Source organism: Callithrix jacchus, chromosome 19 (genome assembly GCF_049354715.1).
Source record: "Callithrix jacchus isolate 240 chromosome 19, calJac240_pri, whole genome shotgun sequence".
NCBI lineage: Eukaryota > Metazoa > Chordata > Mammalia > Primates > Cebidae > Callithrix > Callithrix jacchus.
Window position 1 is genome coordinate 7,950,856 of NC_133520.1, and position 26,040 is coordinate 7,976,895.

The window sequence follows — 26,040 nt, forward strand, 5'->3', positions numbered from 1 at the left end:
TCCTAAGACTGGTTCTGGATTCTCAATTAAGTGCTCAAGGTATTAGTGAAATTGCTGCATTGCTGGGCTGGAAATCTAATGTCTCCCAGCACTCCGTGACCTTTAGTATCACTCTTCCCGTTCCCCCTACAGCAGGCAAGCTCTGCTATGTCTTGCAAGGTTTCACTAGCACATCTGTATCCTCAGTGAATTTTCATACAGGCTTTTAATATTACCCCCTTCTCTCTCTCTCTCTGTCCTCTCTCTCTCTCTCTCTCTCTCTCTCTCTCTCTCTCTCTCCTTCTCTCTCTCTCTCTTTCTCTCCTCTCTTTCTCCCCTGTCTCTTCTGTCTCTCTCTCACTCTGTCTCTCTCTCTCTCTCACACACACACACACACAGCTCAGATATTCTAGCCTACAAAATTTCAGTAACTTCAACAACCTTGAACTCTGATAATTTCCTCCTCAACTCAGCAAGACCACTATTTAATACTTGAGTTTCTCCTTCCTGATTATAGAGTTCCCCTGTGTGTTTTGTGCTTATGGACCAGTCACGTGCTGCCTGTTTATCAATGCCTTAAATGGTTGCTTTAAGTCGTTTTTTTTAGTTTTTTACTCTTTTGTGACAGGAAGGCAAGGCAAGTACCAGGTACTCAATCATGGTTCAAAGTGAAAGTACTAACTTCCTTACACACTTTTCCATCATTCGTGATGGAGACACTCATTAAGTAGGGTTGTCAAAAATCTTATGTAGAGAAAATCTGTAAGTTAGACAGAAAAGATAAAATTTAGTTATCCTTAAAGGTAACTGAAGACTTACAAACCAATTAAATGTCTGTGTTTACACCAATACCACATTGTTGTAATTAATAAAACTTCATAATAAATCTTGATAAAGGTAATGTAATCTATTATTAAGTGTATACACATTTTAAAATGTATCATCTGGATGAGTTGACTTCTTTAACATTATGAAATGACTATCTCCGGTAATATTCTTTGCTCTGAACTCAATTTTGTCTGATATTAAAATGGCTACTTTAGTTTATTTTGATTAGTGTTGGCTTTGTTTATCTTTTTCTACATTTAATGTATTTGTGTCATTATGTTTCAAGTGTATTTTCTTGTCGATACCATATAGTAGGGTATTTCTTTTTAATTGAATCTAACAATCCTGCCTTTGACCATTTACATTTTATGTGATTATTGATATGACTGATAAAAATCTCGGGTCTTATTATTTGCTATTTGTCCCATCCATTTTTTCCCCTTTTTCTCTTTTATCACCTACCTCTGAATTAAGCACGTTATCTCTTTTGTGAGCTTACTAGCTATAACTCAGTGCTTTTCTTGTTGCTTCAGGATTTATAATATATATCTTTAATTTTTTACCGTATACCTTCATGGAATATTTTATCACTTCATCTATAGTTTAGGATGTTTATTTCTATTTCTCCTCTTCTGCTTTTATACTTTTGTTGTTATTCGTTTTAATGTACATATATTATATGTTTCATGATATATCATTATTATTTTGATTTAAATAGTTAATTATCTTTTAAAGAGATTTTTTTTTAAGAAACATGTTTTTTATATTTTAAATAGAAAAATATTTTATGCTTGCCCACAAATATGCATTTCTGGCATTCTTTATTCTTTTTTGTATATTCAGATTTCCATCTGGCATTTTTTTCTGCCTGAAGGGCTTCAACATTTCTTGAATTGTAGATCTTACAGTGATGAATTATTTCAGCTTTCGTGCATGTGAAAATGTATTTTATTTTGTCTTGCTTTATTTTACATATTTAGAAATATGCTTTTTGACATGGGAGCCTTTTGGAGGGTACAGCTTTATTGACCCACAACTTGCATACCATATAATCCACCCACTTGAAGTGTACAGTTCTATAGTTGTGAGTATAGTCAGAGATTGCAACTGTCAACACAATTAATTTTAGAATATTTCCATCATCCCAAAGAGAAACCCTGTACACTTCATCTGTCAATCCTTTATTTCCCATCTCTTCCAGCCCTGGGCATCCTATTTTCTGTGTCTATAGATTTTTCTATCCTGAAAATGTCATCTAAATGGAACATACAATATGTGGCTTTTTGTAGCCAAGTTCTTTCATTTAAAATAATGCATTCAAGGTCACCTATGTTGTAGTATGTATCATTATTTCATTCCTTTTTAATTGTCATTGTATTGATATATGTACCATATTTTATCTATTAATTTTTCAGTTGAATAAACATGTGGGTTGTTTCCATCTTTTGCTTTCAGGAGTAATGCTGTTATGAGCATTGGTGGACAAGGTTTTGTGTGGATAAAAGTTTTCACTGCTCTTGGTTATATACCTGGGGTAGATTATTGGGTCATATGGTAATTTTTTGTTTATCCTCTTGAGGAACTGCTAGACCATTTTCCAACGTGCCTGTACTAGTTGATATTCCCACCAGCAACATATGGGGGTTCCATTTCTCCACATTCTTGCCAACACCTGTTATTCTCCTTTATATTATAGCCAACCTAGTAGGTATGAAGTAGTGTCTCATTGTGGTTTTGATTTATACTTCTCTACTAGCTAATGATGTTGAGAACCTGGAATGTGTTTACTGTTGATTGTATACTACAGAAGCCAATATTAGTAAGCTTGAAGATGTAGCAATATAAACTCTTCACGAGGTATGAGCTGACAGATGTACAAAGCAAAAAAAGAAAAGCAAACATTTTAGAAAAGAACAAAAAATCAAACAACAAAACAAACAGTAAAGAGACTGAAAGAAATGAATAGACCATCAGTGTGGATACCTTCAACCAGTCCAATATATGTGTAATTGGGGTCTCTGAAGGAAATGAAGAGACAGAAAATATTTTTTAATAAATAATGAGTGAAGGTATTCCAAATTTGATGAAAACTCACAGATTCAAGAAGCCCAACCCCAAGCACAAGGAACATCAAGAAAACACCACTGATGCACATGAAATTGGCTAAAACCAATGCTAAGGAAAAAAAACTTGAAAAGGATCCACAGAAAATAAACATGATATGTAGAGAGAAGCAAAGATAAAATGACAGTATACTTCTTCTCAGAACCCTGTCAGCCAGAACACAGTAGATCAATATTTTTTAAATTCTGAAAAGAAAGTTGACGTTCTGGAATTAGTATATCAAGTGAAAACATCTTTCAAAATGAGGTAAAGTTGTTTCAATGAATGATGTTAAGACAACCAAATATCTATGTGCATAAGAATTAAGCTGAACCCTACTTCATACTACATGTAAAAAATAACTCAATATAGTTCACAGACCTAAATGTAACAGTTAAAACCATAAGACTCTTAGAAGAAAGCATAGGGGTAAATCCTGGAATAGGCAATGGTTTCTCATCTGTGATACCCAAAGCACAAAGAACAAAAGAAAAGAACAGATAAATTAGACTTTATCAAATATAAAGCTGTTATGCTTCAAAGTTTACCATCAAGAAAATGAGGAGACGTTACATCAAAAGAAAATTTTAAAAATAAATATGATAATCCCAGCACTTTGGGAGGCCGAAGCGGGTGGATCACGAGGTCAAGAGATCGAGACCATCCTGGTCAACATGGTGAAACCCCTTCTCTACTAAAAATACAAAAATTAGCTGGGCATGGTGGTGCGTGCCTGTAATCCCAGCTACTCGGGAGGCTAAGGCAGGAGAATTGCTTGAACCCAGGAGACGGAGGTTGCGGTGAGCTGAGATCGCGCCATTGTACTCCAGCCTGGGTAACGAGCAAAACTCCGTCTCAAAATAAAATAAAATAAAAAGACAGTGAGCTAGAACAGAAGAAAATCTTTGAAATTTATATATCTGATAAGGAACTTGCATCTAGAATATACAAGGAACTCTTACAACTCAATAACAAAAAGATAAATAACCCGATTTGAAAATGGGCAAAGGATTTGAATAGACATTTCTCCAAAGAAACTATTCAATGGCCCATAAGCAAATGCAACGATACTCAACACTGGATAGGTTGAATCTTATCCAGTGTATTTTTTTATCTTAGACATTGGTTTTTTTCACCTCCCTAAGTTTGAATTCAATTGTTTTTACATTTTCTTTTTTTGTCCTTTACATATGTATGTTTTTCTGTAGCATTTTGAACATACGGTCTATAACTGTGTCCATCACATGTATGTTTATCTGTAGCATTTGAACATACGGTTATAACTGTGTCCATCACATGTATGTTTATCTGTCGCATTTGAACATACGGTCTATAACTGTGTCCATCACATGTATGTTTCTCTGTAGCATTTTGAACATACGGTTATAACTGTGTCCATCACATGTATGTTTATCTGTAGCATTTGAACATACGGTCTATAACTGTGTCCATCACATGTATGTTTCTCTGTAGCATTTTGAACATACGGTTATAACTGTGTCCATCACATGTATGTTTATCTGTAGCATTTGAACATACGGTCTATAACTGTGTCCATCACATGTATGTTTCTCTGTAGCATTTTGAACATACGGTTATAACTGTGTCCATCACATGTATGTTTATCTGTAGCATTTGAACATACGGTCTATAACTGTGTCCATCACATGTATGTTTCTCTGTAGCGTTTTGAACATACGGTCTATAACTGTGTCCATCACATGTATGTTTCTCTGTAGCGTTTTGAACATACGGTCTATAACTGTGTCCATCACATGTATGTTTCTCTGTAGCGTTTTGAACATACGGTTATAACTGTGTCCATCACATGTATGTTTATCTGTAGCATTTGAACATACGGTCTATAACTGTGTCCATCACATGTATGTTTCTCTGTAGCGTTTTGAACATACGGTCTATAACTGTGTCCATCACATGTATGTTTCTCTGTAGCGTTTTGAACATATGGTCTATAACTGTGTCCATCACATGTATGTTTATCTGTAGCATTTGAACATACGGTCTATAACTGTGTCCATCACATGTATGTTTCTCTGTAGCGTTTTGAACATACGGTCTATAACTGTGTCCATCACATGTATGTTTCTCTGTAGCGTTTTGAACATATGGTCTATAACTGTGTCCATCACATGTATGTTTCTCTGTGTTCATCACATGTATGTTTCCCTGTAGCGTTTTGAACATACAGTCTATAACTGTGTCCATCACATGTATGTTTCTCTGTGTTCATCACATGTATGTTTCTCTGTAGCGTTTTGAACATACAGTCTATAACTGTGTTCACATGTATGTTTCTCTGTGTTCATCACACGTATGTTTCTCTGTAGCGTTTGAACATACGGTCTATAACTGTGTTCATCGACTTGTGCGGTAATTTCATCATTAGTGTCATTTTTTATCATTTCTATTGATTGATTTCTCTGCATTATGGGTTGCATTTTCTTCTTTTCATACCTTATAGTTTTTTACTGCATTCCAGACATTGTGAATTTACCTTGTTGAGTGTTAGATATTTTTGTATTCTTTTAAATATATTAGAGCTTTATTCTGGAATGCAGGTAATTTACTTAGAAGCATTTAGGTCTTTTCAAGTCTTGCTTTCAAATTTTGTTAGGCAGGACCAAGGTAGCCTTTAATCTTGGGCTTCTTTTCCCCCTTTACTGAATACTTTACTTGATGCCCTGTTTATTACAGTTTTCTTCTCTGGCTGGTGATAATACAAACTGTTCTGCACTCTAACAATTGTCTCTTCCATTCCTCTCTGGTGTTCTTTTCCTGGCGTCAGCTAGTTCCTCATACACATATGCTTATTGTTACGCAATTGAAGACTTGAAGGAAATCCTCTGTAGATTTCTGGAGCTCTGTCTGTACAATTCTCTCTTCTCCATGAAGCTTTCTTTTTCTCTCTTGGACTCTGCCCTGCAAATTCTAGCTACATTGGCTCCCTCAAACTCTCAAATCTGTCTCTTTAACTCAAGAAGATTTCCTATTTGAGTTTCTCTTTCCTGGCTGTGTCCTAGAAACTCTCCAGGCAGTAAGCCAGGGCGATCATAGTACTCATCTCATCTCTCAACTTTATCTTCGGGATTAATGTTCTATATTGCTTCTTGTCCAAGTCTAAAAACATTTTATATATTTTGCCCAATTTTTTAGATGTTTAATGTAAAAGAATAAATCCTGTCCCTGTTACTCCATCTTGGATGGCAGCTATAGTCCTCATATGTTTTACTACAGTCTGTAAACACTCCGTGATTTCATCATTGGTAATAGACTAGGTTCTTGTTTGATGGAGGCTCTGCAGAGTTGTGATTAAAAAGGAGCATACCACCTGCTTTGAATCTTAGCTCCATCACTCACTAGGTGTTTCAATGCCTTTAGGTGGTCCTCTCTGAAATGGGGATCAAAATAGTACTTACTACTGTAAGGTGCTGTTGTGAAGATTGAATTAATTTAATTTATAAGTGTAAATACCCTAGAATAACAACTGGGGGCACAAAGCACTCAATAAATGCTTTTAACTCGTTTTCCCTGCTCTGACATTTATTGTTTCGTTTTCATGTCAGTTGGTTTTCCCTAAGTCGTGGACTTATTTGAACAAGGCCCTCTCCCACACCACCCTGGATGCTTTATCCAATGTCTGGCACAGGGTTGGGGAGCGCAGCGTTGGGGGACCCAAACGGGCAGAGAAGGAGTCACGCAGAGATTCTGCAAGGGACTGGGGCAAAGGCAGCTGATTGAATGTGGGAGAACAAGCGAGAATTCTGCTTGCCAAGGCAGCGACCAGAGAAAAACACTTCGGGGTGAGGACTAGGCTGCCAGTCCCATTCCTGGAGGTCCCCCGCATCCCTCTTGAAGTCCCTGCTGACCTGTCAGTCGGGAACTGCTCAGACCTTCCCTGGCACTGCGGGGCGGCACCCGGCTTCCCACCCACCCCAGGCGCTCCGCCCCCGGCCCCCTCCTCGGCGTCACCGGCTCCCAGAGGTGACCACAGCTTGGCTGCGGCGCCTTGGCTGCTCTTCTGGCTGCTCCTGCTCGGGCTGCAGTGGCGAGTGCCGGGCCAGCCGGACCCCAGCACTGGCCAGCGCTTCTCGGAGAACAAACTCTGCGCAGACGATGAGTGCAGCAGTGAGTGAGTCTGCGAGGCGGCCGGCCCCGGGGTCTCCGAGGCGGCACTGCCCGGCTTGTGCTGGGACTGGAGCTCTGCAGCCCACCCGGCCGGCCCCGGGGGTCTCCAAGGCGGCGCTACCCGGCTTGTGCGGGGACTGGAGCTCTGCAGCCCGGCCTGCTGGCTCCGGGGTCGCAAGCGGGACGCGCGGGAGGCAGGGGTGGGCTGGCTGCGGGTCCCTGTGTCTGCCTTCTCCGGCTGAGCCGGAGCCACTCAGGCCTGACCGTGGGGGCTGCACCTCCCACTTGTTGCCAGCGTGTTATTTTTCCTCTGCCGAGACGGGGGGTTGCTCGCAGTGGTCCCTGGTTTCCCCAGGAGTAGCTCACAGCATCCCTTCCCCACCCCGCCATCCGCCTGGGCTCCGAGGGTAGCTGTGGTTGCGCGTCGCGCTACTGGGCTCCCCACGCCGCAGCCAAACGCTTTATTGCTCGCGCCGCGGGGACCTCGGTGGGTGCGCTAAGGGCTCGGTGGGCGTTTTCCCAGTGGCAGGTTGATGGTGGGGCTTCTCTGCAAAGGCTTTCTGGGGCTGTCCCTTTGCCCTTTCGCTTCACTGGGATTTGGGCTTAACCTTTTGAACAAAAATTGGGAGTTTAGGTTTGGGAGGAGTCCAGAGTACAAGCACTCATTGTATTCCGAGGTCTCTACCCCGACTTCATTTCTGTGCTTGGAAGCCTTTTTGCAGACTGCTAGGCAGGGCAGCAGGAAGGCCAAAAGCTTTCGCTCTGCAAAGAGGCCGAGGATCTGCACCGGCCACCTGGGACCGGCAGCCTCCTCCTCTGTGCGCAGGAAGCGGAATTGCTCTCCAGTCCCGGATTGGAGGTGGGCAGTGGGGAGATCTTCAGGCTCAGATAAAGAGGGTTATTACAGGAATGATACTAAATACCCCAAGGGTCTCAAAAGCCAGCGTAGGTTTAGACTTAGCCACTTGGGTGTTGAAACCTCTTCTCTGTGTTCCTGGTTCCCCAAACCAGGATCACTCTTAGAGCCTTTCAGCTGGTCTCAAACAACCTTGTAACTTAACAGCCACTGCGGAAACGGTTTTTCATACATTAAGTAACGCCTATAGAAAAGTATTCATTTTAGAAAGGCCAAGAACCCTATAGTTTGGCTATTTATATTCAAATTTGTTATCCAAACCAAATTTCATAATTTGAACTGTCCATATAACACTAATCAAGAAAAGAGATGTCTAATGAGCGTGAAGCCATTCCTAGAGGTAACCCTGTGGCTGATGTGAATAAGCTGTCAAAAGCAGAACGACTGCCATGATTTTTCCCTTTAGTTTTCTTCGAGCAAAACCACGCTGTTATCCATTTGCTGTTGGCGGTGGCAAGATAGTTGGTCTTCTTTGCTTGCAAGCATGGCCCTGCCTGGGTTCGTCAAAACAGGTTACCTGGAGAATCGTCACATCACTGATGCTTCTCCAGTACTGAGGCCTGATGTTAGAAGAGCTCACGGTTGTAACATAACTTGAGAAATGGTGTGTGTTCAAGCAGAGGAAACCAGATATGACAGGCATCAACAGGAGCAGCGTCTAGATGGCTCTGTGTTGTGTTGTATGCAGTGTTTTGTAATCTGAGTGTGTACAGTGTCCTTGTGTGCTTTTCAAATAGCTGTTCCACTTGTATGCTGGCCTCTGATGTGTTATTCTAAATCCTCTATGATCTATTCTAAGGGAGAGCAAGAAAAACACTGCCATTTCCGATTTTGATCTTATTCCCAATCTTAAATTGTCTGTGGCCTTAAACCTGGCCTCTCACGCAATAATGTCTGAACTACAAAGTTGACATGTTGGAAAATAATCAGAGCCTAGCTTCAAAAAACAAATAACTCCCTCCAAATCTATATGTTTGTATAGCCATTTAAAGACATGTTTAAAATGTACTTTATTGCAAATTGGCTTTTGGAAAAAGTCTTATTTCCATTTTCCTTCATTGTCTCTGCTATTTAAATATAGTTATTGTCCGTTTTGTCTTACATGGGAAACTGTTTATGTGGCCACAGAAAGAAAAGTACTGCTTTACAGTTTCTAGATCAAGCATGATTTAAGCGTGCATTTTAAGCATGAAGGGAATTACTGACCTATTCTCATAGTTTGCTTAGTCCTGGCCACATGCGATGTTGACTTTTGATTTTGTTTATAGAAGCATATACATAAGGGTATTTTTTCTTTGTTTCGAAACTTTCTTAATGTTACATGCAGTCAACATTATTTACTTTCAGAAAATATTGCCTTGTGGTGTAGTTGAATCTATAGTAGGGTGTGGTAGATATCCTTTTCCATTAATCTCTCCAGACACTGTACAGAGAGAAAAACTTGGCTGCCAGTGAAATTGACAGTGTTTACTGCCACATAGTAGCGGTTTCAGCCACTTGAAGGTAGAGCCTTTTAATGGTTAGTTCAAGTTAACTGGCCTCTTGGGAGTTCCTGGGTACTCTGGTTCCCTATTACCTCTTCAGGTAGCCATGCTGAAGCTAGTCATCATCTGGGCTTGCACTTGCCAATTTGCAAAAGGAAGCTCTTTATGAATATGAAACAGAAAAGATTGAGGAACTGGAAAGTTAGAGAGGGAATCAAGAGTTTCACTTGGGTAAGAAAAGCCATGTTGGTAGTTGACACATTGCTTTTTGTTTCTCAGTATTATCCATAGAGAAAAATAGAGAAGGTTTTCCTTTCCTCTACTTGCAGAAGATATGATTTATAGCAGTAAAGCTCTAAGGATTTGAGATACTTTGAGCAAATAAAAGAAATTCCAGAGTACTGGAAAAACTTGGTTGTTATTTATATTGGGATTCTTATATTTTCTGATAAATCAATATAGACTGTGAGCATTGAATCTTGATAATCTGGCTATTTTTACCTCACTCTTTTTATACAGTGTTAATGTACCGGGGTGAAGCTCTCGAAGATTTCACAGGCCCGGATTGTCGTTTTGTGAAATTAACAAAAGGTGACCTTGTATATGTCTACTATAAACTGGCAAGAGGATCGCCTGAAGTTTGGGCGGGAAGTGTAAGTAAAATTTTGACATACTTTATTTACTTAATTTTTATTGGCTTGTTTAGCACTGTATATTTAAATGACTATGGTTTTTTGGGACCTTTGATGGAATTAACCTGTCCTCTGTGCCAGACTGTGAAAAAAGATGGCCCTGTGCCCCCAGTGGCCTTGGGTCTGCATATAGTAGGGGCTCAGCAGAGCCTTATGAAATAGAACTGATTCTAGCAAGTTCCCTCAGTGTCAACCTCTAGGATGCTGCATACATATTAGAAGTTGAAATGGTAAGAGCCGAAAAATTCTTTACTTCATTGCTTTAAAAAGGAAGGATTCATGGGAATTAGACTTACTCCTGTAAACTATGTGTGAGAGAGTGTTTAACATTTAAATTTTAAACATGTAAGTTTAAAGTTGATTTTGGCCAGGTGTGATGGCTCATGCCCATAATCCCATCACTTTGGGAGGCCAAGGTAGGAGGATTACGAGGTCAGGAAATTGAGACCATTCTGGCTAACATGGGGAAACCCATCTCTACTAAAATAGAAAACCTTAGCCAGGCGTGGTGGTATGTGCCTGTAGTCCCACTTATCTGGGAGGCTGAGGCAGGAGAATCCCTTGAACCTGGGAGGCGGAGGTTGCAGTGAACCAAGATCGAGCCACTGCACTCCAGCCTGGTGACAGAACAAGACTCCATCTCAAAAGGTTTTTTAAAAAAGTTGATTTTATGTGATTTCTTTGTTTATATTAATATTTATGAAAAAGTGACAGTCTTGGGAATAGTTCCCTAGTCATCTGTGCTGTTACTAGTCTGTAGAAAAGCAAAACGTGTGTTTCCCGTGTGCTTTCTTGTGTGTGTTTTTGTTTGCAGCTTTGTGGTCATCCTTGTCCTGCTTTTCAGACCCTGGGTGTGGAGGTTACCCCAGGGCTCTGTTCCCAGCTGATTTTATGGGTGCCCTGATATCAGACTTGGCAATCAATGACTGCATCACACTTTTGTGTTTTAATGAGATTCACTGGGAGTGACCTCTGGTTGAGAGGCTCGTCTTATGAGTTATTATCCTTTTTGTTTTAGACAGTGTGATGTGTGGATTGTGTCTTTACTTCAAGTAGTAAGGGTCCTCGATGTCTTTAGGATTGTTCCAACTTAGAGAAATTCCCATCCCAACTGTGAAAGTTGTCACTCTCAATAAAACACCAAACAAACAGAAAATAGGCTTGAGAAATCCCCTTGGAAAAACAGACTCATTTTGTTGGCATTCCAGGGTCCCAGGGAATAATCTTGGGAAACAACAAGTGTTCAGGTTCATCCTATTTAGAGAGCATCCCCAGTGACTCACTCCCTACCAAGACAAATCTATTCTCTTTCTTTCAAGTCTGCCTAAGGAGATTTGTTGGTAGTCTTTACTCTTGGAAATGTTTTTCCATGTATCTAGGCTGAGTTTTTGCTAGAACAGTTAAGATTTTTTTCCCCACTCCTCATCTTTGAGCATTCGGATGAATGAACTTGACTTAACATTTTCCTCCCACTGCAGTTTTTCTTATAAACGTCTTCAGCTCTAGATGTCCCGTCAGTCTTTCTGGGTCGCAGCTCTCATCCTGCCTTCTTAAGGAACACTGCCTTCGGCACCCAGCCAGAAGGGGTCTTTGCTGCCTGATGACTGTTTGGGTGGCACTTTGTTTGCACTGTTCCTGTGGCATTTGCTTTACTGCTTTGTATGGCAGTTAATTTGTGTAGTGTCTTAGCTCACATAAAGTCAAGGACTCTTTAATGGAAGGGCTCATGGCTTATCTGTCTTCCTTTTCAGTATTTCCTTATGGGGAATGACATTTATTTATATTTATCCTGATATTAACTTATCCAGAATTTGTTCTCTTAAGGCAATACGCTGCTTACCCCCACCCTCTACAACTGAAATCAACAGCACCTTGGCAGAAGAAAGATTACTTCTTGTCACGCGGGCCTATAATTCTGCAACTTTTTTTTTTTTTTTTTTTTTTTTTTTGTCAAATGGTAAGAAATGAGATGCCACCTGTGGTCTCAATTGACAAAGATTACGGAAGGTAAATGTATAGTGTTTCCCTTTCTCTACATACCTCTGATTTGTTTCCTTTTTCCAGGTTCTCCTTTAATAAAATAGTCTCCCCTCTAATTTGATGAACCTTCTTCCCAGGAAATTAAAAACTCTTTCTTCAGCTTCCAAAATGATTCTTGTTTCCGTTTCTTAGTTTTCATTCTGCAGTCTTTTTCAGTTTCTTAGCATTTTAGACTTGATCTGCCAATAACACACAGTTTAACTGCCCTTATCTAATCTTCACGGCAGTATTTTACTACTAATACTTGCTTCCAGGTAGTTTTCAGATAGAACAAGAACACTCATCAATAGAATAGTGATAAGATGGCCTTTTTCTTTTTGTACATTTGATTTACATGCCAGCCTCCTCCCTTAATGATTGGGAGAGCTACCTCTTCCTTTCAGACAGTGGCTAGTAAAAGACTGTGTTTCTCAAGAGGGCACGTTTTACATACCTTAGCTACTAGTGCTGAAAATGAATGGAATTACTTTCTATAGAGAGTTTGCATGAAATGAAAGCTTGGTGTGCAGATTATTGTGTGTTACATTGTAATTTTATTTTGTCTCCAGACACCTGTAATGTGATTTTGGAAAATGACAGTATAACACATCATATCAGCAAATACGGCTGATCCTAGGGCAACACAGGTTTGAACTCTGTGGGTCCACTATATGCAGATTTCTTTCAATAAATGTATTATAACATTTCATGGAGGTTTGTGATAATTTGAAAAAACTCTCAGACTGCATAGCCTAGAAATATTGAAAGAATTAAGAAAAAGTTAGGTATGTTATTAATATATAAAATATATGTAGATCCTAGTGTATTCTTTACTACCATAAAACATACACAAATCTATATAAAAGGTTAAAATTTATCAAAACGTACACACACAAACTCAGGTCTTACATGGCATCTTTCGCAGTGGAGGAAAATGTAAAACATAAAGATAAAATATTAAATCGTAATTGCATAAATTAATTTTACTCCAATATATCATAACCACCAACTCTTGCTGTTCTGCTGAGCTCAAGTATTGTGAGTGTCCACTTAAAATGTGACACTAATTATTCCACATGAGCAATTCATCTCCAATAAATTGTATAGTGCTTAAAAAGTGATCTCTTGTGGTTCTCGTGTACTTTTTGTGTTTAGTGCAATACTGTAAACCTTGAATAACACTATGAAACCCATACAGAGTGTCACTAGTGATGTTGGAAGTGCTCTCAAGTAGCAGAGAAAAGTAATGACATTACAAGAAGTCGAATTGCTTGATAGGTGCCGTAGACTGAGGTTTGCAGCTCTGTGTTTGCAAGATTAACAAATCTAGCATAAGGACCATTATAAAAAAGGAAAGAAAATCCTTGAAGCTGTTATTGCAGCTATGCCAGCAGTCATGGAGATCCTACACTTTTTGTTTTGCAAAATACCATTTTATGTACTATTAAAAATACAGCTTTTATGTGGTTATAGGCTTGCTGTTAGAAAGGCATACCTATAGATTCTAATGTGATTTAAGTCAAAGCAAAATCATTGTATAACAACTTAAAGCAAAAGGCAAGTGAAGGGTCTAACACTGGAGAATTTAATGCCAGCAAAGGATGGTTTGATAATTTTAGAAAGTGGTTTGCGTTAAAGAAAGTCAAACCAACAGCAGAAGCAGCTTCTGCCAACCAGGAGGCAGTAGAATATTTCATAGACACCATGAAGAAAATCATTTAGGAGAGAGGGTATATGCCTGAACAGGTTTTTAATGTTGACAGAAGTGCCCTATTTTGGGGAAAAAAATGCCATAAAGGACATTTGTTAATAAGGAAAACAAGTGAGCAGCAGGATTTAAAAGAGGAAGGGATAAGCCAACTCCATTGTTGTGTGCAAATGCAGCTGGGTTTATGATCAGGACTGCCTTCTGCCTTTATCTATAAATCTGCTAACCCCTGAGTCTTGAAGGGAAAGTTGAATACCAGCTGCCAGTCTTTTGGATATACAATAAGAAGGTCTGGACAGTGAGAACCCTTTTTCTGCATTGATCCCATCAATGCTTTGTCCCTGGTTAGGAAGTAACTGCCAATAAGGAACTGCTTTTTAAAGTTCTTTTGATATCGAACAATGCCCCCAGCCATCCACAACCTTGTGAGTTCAGTACCAAAGGAGCTGAAGTGGTCTACTTGCCCTAAACACAGCATCTCTAGTTCAGCCTCTAGATTAGGAGGTCACGAGGAACTTCAAGGCCCATGACAGTCCATACTGCGCGGAAAGGATTGTCAACGCTATGGAAGAGAATGCTAATAGCAAGAAGATCGTGAAATTCTGGTAGGATTCTGTCATTGAAGATGCCATCATTGTTATAAAAAAGACTGTGAAAGTCATCAAGCCCTAAAAAGATAAATGACCACTGGAGAAAACTGTATCCAGACGTTGTGCTTGATTTCACAGGATTTGTGACACAGTCAGTCAAGGAAATCACGGAACAGATTGTGGATATGGCAAAAACGGTGAGGATGAAGGGTTTCAAGATATGAATCTTGGAGAAATTTAAGAGCTAACAGACGTCACACCAGAGGAATTAACAGGAGACAACTTGACGGAAATGGGTGCTTCAAAACTAGTGCCAGACGGTGAGGAAGAAGACATAAAGGCCAGAGAACAAGTCAGTATCAGACAGTCTGATAGAAGGGTTTCAGTTATTAAAGACTGCTATTACCTTCTGTTATAACATGGACCAATGTCTGATATGGGCACTGAAAATAAGGCAAACAGTAGAAGAAGAATTGGTACCATACAGAAACATTTTTAGAGAAATGAAAAAGCAAAAGAAGCTAGACAGAAATTACATTGTATTTCCATAAAGTTACATCAAGTGTGTGTGCCTCCTCTTCTACCTCCTCTGCCTCTGCTACTACTGAAACAGCAGGACCAACCCCTCCTCTTCTTCCTCTGCTTCAGCCTACCCAGCATGAAGATGATGAGGATGATTGTCCACTTCCACTTAATGATAAATAGAAAATGTTTTTCTTTCAATTTTCTTAATACTTTATCACCCAGGCTCGAGAGCAGTGGTGCCATCATGGCTCACTAAGGCCTCACTGCAGCCTGAATCTCCTGGGCTCAAGTCATCCTCCCACCTCAGCCTCCCCAGTAGTTGGGACTACAGGTGCATGGCACTGTGCTCAGCTAGTTTTAAAAAAAAAAAATTTTGTAGAGACAAGGTCTCACTATGTCACCAGGCTGGTCTCAAACTCCTGAACTTAAGTGATCTTCCTGCCACTGCCCAGTGTGATTACAGGCATGATCCACGATGCCTGGCCTTAATAACCTTTTCTTTTCTCTAGCTTACTCTACTGTAAGAATAAAACATATGCCTATAACATGTAAAATATGTATTAATTGACCATTTATGTTATTGGTAAGGCTTCTAGTTACTGGTAGGCTATTTGTAGTTAAGTTTCTGTGGAGTCAGAAGTTATATGAGATTTTTGACTGTGCTCCTAACACCTGTATTGTTTAAGGGTCAGCTGTATTTGCCTTTTGTTGTAGTGATCATGTATTTTAGAAACTTTGTATTCTTTTTACTTATGACATGGCTGTTGTTTATTGTTTAAGAAATACTTATAAGTCCTGGGTTATGACCAATGCTATGAAATGTGCAGCTACATTTTTGCTAGAGGTTATTTGGAATTGAGTTTATAACCAGCTTTGCTATGCAGTTTTAATCATATAAAATATACAATAATATTCCCTTACACAGATCTTTTATCTACTTCTAAACACTAACCTTACATGTCCTGCATTTAGAATTAAGCCGAATGTAGTAAAAAAAAATTCCGCAGTTATAGAAACGTTTGCTTGACAGTTTTCTGTACTTAAATGTTCAGAGTAATAAGTAATAATCTTGGTGTAATTACAACAGCAACTGTCTACCTCTCTTAGTTACATCTACTTACCTATGTGTTTGTATATTTTCTACACTACTAAGAAGTCTCTCGTTTATATTTCTCATACAGAATTTGATTGATATTTGTCCCTTTTGCCCATTCTTTTGGACAAAAGACATCTTTTGTCTTTTCCAAAAGATCTAATCCAGGTAGTTCATGAATATTCCAAAGAAGAGCTACAAGTTCCAACAGATGTAAGTTGTGGTTTCTGCCTTGTTCTCAGTTGTAAGTTGGCTTATACATGACTACCTAGAAAGAAAGAAAGAAAAATTTCCAAAGAATTTAAATGAGATTTTATCATAATCTGATAGTTATCTAATATATTGAAATAGATACTGTTATATAAGACTGTGTACTCTTATACAAGGCTTTTCTTTGCTTCCTTATATGTGAAAAGCTAAGAATACAATAGTTTTGTATTTACTTATTAATGTTAGAAGGCAAATAACTTCATTTTATGAGCAAAAGGAGAAGCTATATCCCAATTTGAAAACTATTTATTGGATAGTTGTTAGACTTGTTAAGGATATAGAAATCAGGTTACATTAATCAAGCTCTAATTTTATACTGAGCCAGAAATGCAGACTTAAAGGTTTTCTTATTATTGACTCTTTAATGATTTAGGGAATTGTGGCTATAGATTTGGAAAAGGGAACCTGAGAGTCTCAGATAAGGTCCAGTCTCAAATCTCTAAGGCACTGACTACACATTCTATAAAGCATTAATCTATGGTGCACAATGGTTTTGTACTAAAAGGATTTTGTTTTCTGGTATCTGCATTCCATCTGATTATTATTTTTTTGAGATGGAGTCTCGCTCTGCTGCCCAGGCTGGAGTACAGTGGTGCAGTCTCAGCTCACTGCAGCCTCTGCCTCCAAGGTTCAAGTAATTCTCCTACCTCAGCCTCCGAGTAGCTGGGACTACAGGCCTGCCACCACACCTGGCAAATTTTTTGTATTTTTAGTAGAGATGTGGGTTCACCGTGTTGGCCAGGATGGTCTCGAACTCCTGACCTCAAGTGATCCAGCTGCCTTGGCCTCCCAAAGTGCTAGGATGATGGGCTGCATAATATATCTATAACACTGTGCCTGGCCCCATCTGATTATTTTCTGAGTTTTAGAATATATAGTAATTGATGCCTGTCTTCATGTAGAAGTCTGAATAGCTGTTTGGGGTTACTGCAGAGCATGCAGGCTGCTGGGCTAGGGCAGTTCTTAGATGAGATAGGCAGAATCAAGTCAGAGCTACCACTATGCTTACAATTTCCCGATGCCCTCAGGGGTTGCATAGTCAGTCCTATTGCCTGTTTGGCTTCACTCCTGATGAAGAGACTGCTCAGGAGATGAGTGTGAGACAGCAGTTCATTGGTCACAGAGACCTGACCTGCTCTAGATTCTGTGTAGTCATTGCAGTTCCCATTGCATCATTCCCTTGATATTAAAAACAATTGGCTCAGAAGTGGGCATGACGGAAAGAGGGACATCATTCATCTATAGTACACCAGACAGGTCTCCCCAGAAGATTGTGAATGTTTAGTTAGGGGGAGAAAATTATCTTTGTTGTTTTTTTTTAACTTTTCCATGTTTTATGGCTCCTTGTGTGTCAATTTATTTACTGGAGGAAAGGAAAAATATAAATTTACTGATAATCCTGAGAGCAGATCTCAGTGGCTGCCTCGAACCCTTATTTGGAGTTAAGTACCTACCTCACTGATTCCTGTTTTCAGGGTGTTCTTGTGGCAGTAACACAATGGGGAGCCCCCTTTACACCATTATTTGTTCTCTTAGATTTTTACATCTCATGCACCTCTTCTCAGTAAGTTCCTTCTGAAGCTGATTTATCTTTCTCAATCCAAGGAAAATATGATTCCCAAATCCCTGTAGACTAGGAGCCTGACAGCCAGGTTATTCTGCCTGTTTCTGACTGGATGAGCAGCGAAGTATGGCATGTAGGGCACACTGTAGAGAAGCCGATGGTCTTTTAGCTCCTTCTAGATGGGTTATTATGAGGTGAATTCCCAGAACATCAGGTATAGATGTTGGGAGTTGGGGAACCCAATAAATGACACCTCACTCTTCCCCACCTGTGCTCAAAACAAATTGAGACACCCAGAAGTTGGGCACATAGATCAAAATGACCCTGTTACTTACTGATAAAGCTGTTTGGAGTGTCGGGGTCCGGCACGTCTGCCAGGGGGGCTACCGACCCACGGGAGTCCCCAAGACCACCAACGTAGATGTCTCGTTCAACCTAAGGGAGAGAGTGTGCGGAAAAGAAAGAACACAGGAAAGTAGAGTCTGGAGGTCTGTGTGCAGTCAAGCAGCACACAGCACTTTATTTTTGTAGGTTACAGCTTTTATACCTTTTTTCTTGTTACATTTACTTTAGCTCAGCAGAAAAACGGGGCAAACAGAAAAGGGAACAGAAATCATGTAAAAATAGTTATCAGGGGCTTCAGATAACAGCTCACAAAGCATTTTTAAGGGGGCCTGTGATAATAGCTTACAAAGCAGTTTAAGAGTTAATATACGTTTTTCAAAGATACACAGTGCAAGCAAACAATGGTGCCCTTTAAGGTGGCTTGTTAACTATGTTTTCCATCAGGAGGTTGAACAGAGGCTTAGCTCCTGAGAAAATATGGGCAGGGGTCTTTTGCCCCTCTCAGGCATCTCAATTGCAGCAAGCCTATTGCTTACACAGAGACTAAAGGGTATATGAAGCAGTCAGCACAATGTCCTCATAAACCACAAGCCCTTACTCTGCATTCTGTTTTTGCCTCAGTGGCTTAGCCATTTTTTGCCTCAACTTGACAACTCTTGAGAGCAGGGAGAGAGGGCAGATAGGTCCAGCAGCCAAGATGGGGATAGTCACGCTACTGTCTCAAGCCCTTGGCGCGAACACTGTCATTGGAGTATGCAGAAATAATGGGCTTTCTAACATTACAGTCTAAATTAAGATGGACTTACCCAGTCACAAACAGAGCTACCCAACTAGGGGTCTCCCCAAGGGGGACTGTCCCTGTAAAACCGACAGCATGAAGGAACGGAATGGAATGTGTCTTTTCTCTCCAGGAGGTCCCAAACAGAAAACAGGAATGGGACTGAGCAAACTCACCAACCACGTGAATCATTCCTCCCCCGAGGAAGAGAGAATGAAAGGAAGCCAGGAGTATTTCTCAGATAAGAAAGTGGGTTCCAGCCTCCTGTCCACCCACTGCCCATGAACAGGTGCCCAACACTGGCACAAAAGCTCCTTTAGAGCCAAACCTGAATTTGGGATGATCTCAGTCATTAACATGGATAAGAGTTTGCTTTTGTGACACTTGATTAATGACACACTGATTCTTTTTCTTACAGGAGACAAATTTTGTTTGTTTTGATAGAGGAAGCGATGATTTTGATAATCATAATGTCGAAGAACTTTTAGGGTTCTTGGAACTGTACAATTCTGCAACTGGAGATGCTGAGAAAGTTGTAGAAAAAACTTCGCAGGATGTGGGAGTGATCCCTGAGTTAGCTAAGGAAAGTGAAACTGAGCCTGAACCAGTAGAAGCCAACTCAGAAGAAAGTGACAGAGTGTTCTCAGAAAAGGCAAAGGATCTTCAGGAACAGTTTACAGCTCAGAAGTACCACCCCCATACAAACAGCCAAGCACATCATGCTCAGGGAGAGCAGCCTTCATATGAGGCTTTTGAAGAAATGCTGCAAGATAAACTAAAAGTGCCAGAAAGTGAGAACAACAAAACCAGCAATAGTTCTCAGGTCTCAAATGAACAGGATAAGATTGATGCCTATAAACTTTTGAAAAAAGAAATGACTCTAGACTTGAAAACCAAATTTGGCTCAACAGCGGATGCAATTGTATCTGATGATGAGACAACCAGACTTGTTACTTCATTAGAAGATGACTTTGATGAGGATTTGGATGCTGAGTATTATGCAGTTGGAAGGAAGATGAGGAGAACCAAGAAGACTTTGATAAGCCATTACTCACCTTTACAGATGGGGAAGGTATCAAAACTCCAGCAAAGTCTGGAGATGAGAAATATTCAACAGATAAAGAGCCGAATTCGAATGAAGAGGATAAGGCTGAGCCAACTGTGCACCCTGGCATCAAAAATGATGATAAAAATATACTAACAACCTGGGGGGATACTATCTTTTCTATTGTCGCAGGAGGTGAAGAAAAAACAGATACACTGGATGTAGAGAGCTCTAATTCAGAGGAAGAAAAAGATGATGATCCGTTAGTCCCAGATAGCAAACAGGGGAAACCACAGTCAGCAACAGATTATAGTGACCCAGACAATGTACATGATGGTCTTTTGATTGTAGACATCCCTAAAACAAGTAATGACCAAGGCCCAGAAGTAAACACAGAACTTCAAATTTAAAAAAAAGGGTGGGAAGTTCAGGAATCCAAGAAGGGCCTGGTCCAAGATGAGACTGAATTCGAGGATGAAAAGCAAGAAGGGATGACTGTGTACAGGTCTACTCACAGCAATAACCTCAGCTCTATGCTGGCTGATGAAAAGGGCAAAGATGCATTAAAATCAGCCTTCGACGATAAAGAAAATGACCTAAAATGAGCAGTTATTTATATCTCAAAAGGAATTCCCCACGAAGAAAAGCCTGGAGAGCAGATTTTGGAAGGTGGCTCAGGGAGTGAATCTGCACAGAAAGCTGTAGGGAATGAAATGAATGACAGAAAGATTCAACAGGAATCCTTGGGTACTGCACCAGTCATGGGAGATAACCACCCTAACGCATCCAGAGACCGGGTGGAGGGAGACGCTTCAGTAAATGGAGCCAAACCACACACGCTTCCAGTGGAGCATCAACGTGAGGAATTTAAAGAGGAACTAGTGCTTAAAACTCAAAACCAACCTAGATTCTCCTCTCCAGATGAGACTGGTTTGCCCAGAAAACTGGAGGAAAAGCTTCCCATCCTGGGAAGAAATCTTTCTTGGCAACAAAGAGATTTGGCTGCCACAGTCAATAAGCAACTAAGTGAGAAGATAAGGCTCTCCGAGGGCGGGGCCAAAGAGGACTCCTCGGATGAGGAGGTTTTTCATCACGAGGCAATGCAGGGCACACAAGAAGCAGGACAGACATACCAATCTGACAGCACAGGAGAACCAGCTTTCCTTTCAGAAGCAGTAGAGGATGATTATCCCCCTGAAGAACTACTGGAGGATGAAAATGCTGTAAGTGCAAAATGGTCTAAAGAAGAAGACCCTGGAATTCAGGGCAGGCAGTTTGATGTTAATCTACAAGTCCCTAAAAAAGCAGTTTTGGGGACCACTAATCCTGATCCAGAAATTGAAGAAAGCAAGCAAGAAACTAGTAAGATGTTGGATAGTGAAGAAAAGCGTGAGACTGCAGCCAAAGGAGTCAACACAGGAGGCAGGGAACCATATACAAAGGTGGAAACAGAATGCCCTCCCGCAGACGAGAAAGCACACGGACCATCTGAAGGAAGCGACTTTTCTGACCGCATAAAGACTCAGACTCCAGAGTTAGGTGAAGTGTTTCAGAATAAAGATTCTGACTATCTGAAGAACAACAACCCTGAGGAACATCTGAAGACCTCATGGCTTGCATAGAAGCCTGAGGGAGAACTCTCAAAGGAGGACCATGTGACCGCAGACAAACACATGGGCACAGAAAGCCAGGGGTCTGCTGCCACAGACCTTGAAGATGACTTGTTCCATTGGATTCCCCGTACAACTGTAAAGCCAGAGTATAGTGACAAGAGGGAGGACTTGCCCATCATAAGCAGCTTCTTTAAAGGGCAGTCTTTGCAGCGGTTCCAGAAGTACTTTAATGTCCATGAGCTGGAATCCTTGCTACAAGAAATGTCATCAAAACTGAAGTCAGCACAGCAGAAGAGCCTGCCCTATAATGTGGAAAAGGTCCTAGATAAGGTCTTCCGTGCTTCTGAGTCACAAATTCTGAGCATAGCAGAAAAAATGCTCGATATTCGTGTGGCTGTGTATAGATATCTGGAGATGAAGGAAAATAACATATTCGAAGAGGCTGCAGTGCTTGACGACATTCAAGACCTCATCTATTTTGTCAGATACAAGCACTCCACAGCAGAGGAGACAGCCATACTGGTGATGGCACCACCTCTAGAGGAAGGCTTGGGTGAAGCAATGGAAGGTGAGATACTTATGGCCTTGTAGAATTGGGCTGGAGAAGCAGGCGGAGCAGGGTTCGCTGAGGTGCCTTGTATCTTACTTGTAAAGCTCTGTTGAGTTTCCAGTGTGCCTAAAGGAGGGACAACACAGGGAGGCCCACATATTCCTTCCTGCCTTCTTTTAGGCTGCAGCATGGAGGAGGATTTCTTGCTGTTTCCCCTGGAATAGTTGAGACTGGTTAGCATTTTCAAAAGGAAACTTTATGAAAAGTTAAAGATATAACCCAGAAAGTAATGTACAAAATACAGATGTCATATAAAATTATGAAAGGATTTTATTAAACACAGTTTTTCAATCATAAGATAACTGCTCTCTAACCATGGATTGACTGGTATAACTTTTAGATCAATGCCTTGGCTGAATTCCTATGTTCTCTCCAGTTTTATCTTTTGCGGATGGCTTGTTCTTCCTGTTTTTTGGAAGCACTTACTCCAGTTAAACCCTCCTGGATCTAAGGTTCTTGCATTCAGATTAATCAAGGTTGGGACAGGGATGGGAAGCCTTCTAATGCAGCACTTGATGCGTGGAAACCATTCAGCTGCATTGACTCTGAGCCAATATCTTGACATAAGCGTTCTGATTTCTAGGTCCTTGTTCTATTCTCTGCATGTAGGTTTTTCTTTCTTTTCTTCCCTTTTCCTGGCCACCCTCCCTTCCTTCCTCTTTCTCTTTTTTTTTTTCTTCAGACAGGATATCACTCTGTCACCCAGGCTGGAGTGTAGTGGCATGATCATAGCTCACTGCAACTTCTAACTCCTAGGCTCAAGTGAACCTCCCACCTCAGCCTCCCAAGCGGCTAGGACTACAGGCATGCATCACTGTACCCAACTAATTTTTTATTTATTGTAGAGACAGGGTCTCAATATGCTGCCCAGGCCAGTCTTGCCCTTTTGGCCTCAAGTGACCCTCCTACTTTGGCCTCTAAGAGTACTAAGATTACGTGTGTGAGCTACCGCACCTGATGTATGCAGGCTTTTCAGACAGATGTATCTGAATCAAGAGCACCAGCGGGACAGAAAGCCAAAGGCAAATGTATTTCCCCAGACTGCTAATTTTTCCCGAGACTTGGGGGAGGAGAACTCTTTTTGCATTTAATTAAAACATATGTTTTGGATGAGAATGCAAAATTCAGGTGAATTTTCAGGGTAAAATAGGAGACTACAAAGAAATCTACCTTTGCTGTAGATCACACTGGACTGTCCCCTGAGCCTCTTAGGGAAGGAGATGGGTTCACTTCCTCTGACTCTTTGAGGTACTTTGAAAGTATTCGAAAGACATTTCAGCAAGCTGCCCTGCCGTGGCAGTCCCTGTCTGTACTAGTTCTGTGAGAAAAAGCATGCTTGTGCGTGCAAGAGTTCATGTTACTTCTCTGCAGAAGAGATGTTTCACATTTCTGCTCTTAAGTGGAATTCTCTTTTGCACATTTATTTGTGTGGGCATAGGTGAGTTTGCCAAGGAAAGAAGTTACTGAAGTCCCTACCATAAATATAATTATTTATGAAATACTCCGCTGTAGATTTTATTATGTAGATTAGTCATCCTTTAAATGGAATAAAAGAAACTGAAATTCTTATTTCCCTGCCCAGTTGTGCTCCATGGGATGCCTGTGCATGGTGGGCAATGTTGAGGTGCTCTGCAGCTGGGATGGTCAGTGGGATTAGCCAGACATGTAGTGTCATCAAGCTGTGCTAGCCCAATGCATTCTTCTCACCTGTAGAGATGCAACCACCGCATGAAGATAACGTGTCACAAGAGAACACCGCAGAACTGAACGCTAAGGTTCCTGAAAAGCCCACCCGCTTGGACCAACCTGTGATGAGGGACACTCGTGCCTCAGAAGTGTTTCCAAAGCCACATACTGAGAAAGACTTGGACCCAGGTAAAGCTTGCTGATTTTTTTCTACGAAGTGGAGACATCAAAAAGAAGGCCTTCTAGGAGATTCATTGTCAGAGGTAGTAGCTAGAGACATGTTAAACTCAAAGGAAAAGCGGATCCCAGAGCTGAGAGAAAAGCAGGCGTTCAGACAGATGGAGATCAAAAATAGGAAAGACACCAGAGACTGTAACTAACCTACAAACCAATGTTTGGCTGTCACTGTCTTGTGTAAATTATTTCAATCTAAAATGTTATTCTTCAAAGGCCTCATGCTCTAAAACAGTGGTTTTCAACCAGACCGACAGCATCAGAAACTCTGGGGGTGGGACCAGCAGTCTGTGTTTGACAAAATACTGATTGATATCTCTCCAGGAAAGACTGACCTGATGCAAATTAGCAGTGGTTGGAGAACCACCGCTCTAAAACACAAATTCTGTTTTCCTTCTACTCTACCCCTTCTCTTTCCAAATAGAGTACTGTGCAATGCAGTTCTTTTTTTTTTTTTTTTTTTTTTTGATTTGCTATCTGGACATGGTAAATAAAACTTCTTAAAATACAGTGAAGGGGTCCAGGTATGTTTATACCATAAGCTTATAGGAGACAGTACGGACATTGGAGTTTGTAATAGTCCAGGGCAGACTGATACGAAGAGTATTTCACCATAGTGCTCGGGCAACATCAGGTGAGATGGGAAAGTTTACTTTCCAGGCATAGTGCCTAACATTTAGTTGATACTCAATAAGTATTTTTTTAAAATGAGAAACAATTCTTATTCTAAAGCACAAAATATCTTTTTCCTCCCAGTTCTAGGGCCAATTACAACAGAAGACCCTCCTACGGATGGTGTTGAAGCAAACAAGCAACTGGAGATGGTTGCCGAAGAGCCAGCAAGCGTCCCACCCTTGGAAAAGACAATCCTTCTAATCTGTTCATTCACGTTTTATTTAACTAAGTTGGTAAGTTTCACACATAGGGCTTTTTTTTTTTTTTTTTTAGCTAAAATGTTGATTATTACAGTTTCTAAGTTGATTTTGAGCATGAGGTGAATGACTTAAAATGTGTTTATGAAGATGACTCCTGATCCTGTGAAGAGAGATCCTGAAATGAGCCACAGGTGTGTGGCTTTAATGGGCTCTTAGTTCAGCACATGAGCAGGCTTTACTACATGCCCGAGCTGGGCACAGGCACATCTGTCAAATGCGGTTCTTCTCTTCAGGATCCTTTCAGTCTAGCCAGGAGAGAGAGACATTCACTTGAAATGTACTGTGATAATGAGCAGAAAGAGAAGTATTTACCTGATGGTAGCACAATCTATGGCATAAATTGGTTCACTGTGGTGGGAGAGTAATATGAAAGGCCGGAAGTTTACTGAGAGATGCTTTAAGCACAGTCGAAAGACAGATGGGAGCTTGACTTGGAGTTGCCAAATAGAAGGGCTGGGGAGGGAGATGGGCAGGGGGGCGGGCACCATGCAGTCAGGCAGAAAAAATAACACATTCAGAGAAGTGAAGGCATGAAGGAAAGGTTATTTGGGGAAGCCAGGGAAGCGTGAGTAGTTGCTGTTAATTCTTTTTTTCCTTTTTTTTTGAGACAGGGTTTTGTTCTGTCGTCCAGGTTGGAGTGCAGTGGTGTGATCTCAGCTCACTGCAACCTCTGCCTCCTGGGCTCAAGTGATCCTCCTGCCTCAGTCCACTTAGTGGCTGAAATCACAAGTGTGCACAACCACGCCTGGCCTTTTTTTTTTTTCCTTCTTCTTCTTATTTTTAGTAGAGGTGGGGTTCCGCAGTGTTGCCCAGGCTGGTCTCAAAGTCCTTACCCATGGGCGCTTTCATCACTTTTGTTTTAATTGAAACAAAATAA

General features: G+C 40.7%; 1 protein-coding gene across 1 annotated transcript in view; it reads left to right on the top strand.

The window, feature by feature from the left end:
* Positions 1–6,898: 6,898 nt before the first annotated feature.
* The window catches only part of LOC144580348 (transport and Golgi organization protein 1 homolog), a 28,071-nt gene continuing 8,929 nt past the window's right edge, over positions 6,899–26,040 (top strand). Inside the window, 6 exon segments of the mRNA XM_078356482.1 lie at positions 6,899–7,056; positions 9,976–10,109; positions 19,459–20,047; positions 20,050–22,266; positions 24,022–24,183; positions 24,985–25,136. Coding sequence (XP_078212608.1) covers position 7,056; positions 9,976–10,109; positions 19,459–20,047; positions 20,050–22,266; positions 24,022–24,183; positions 24,985–25,136 — 3,255 coding nt within the window. The 5' untranslated portion in view covers positions 6,899–7,055.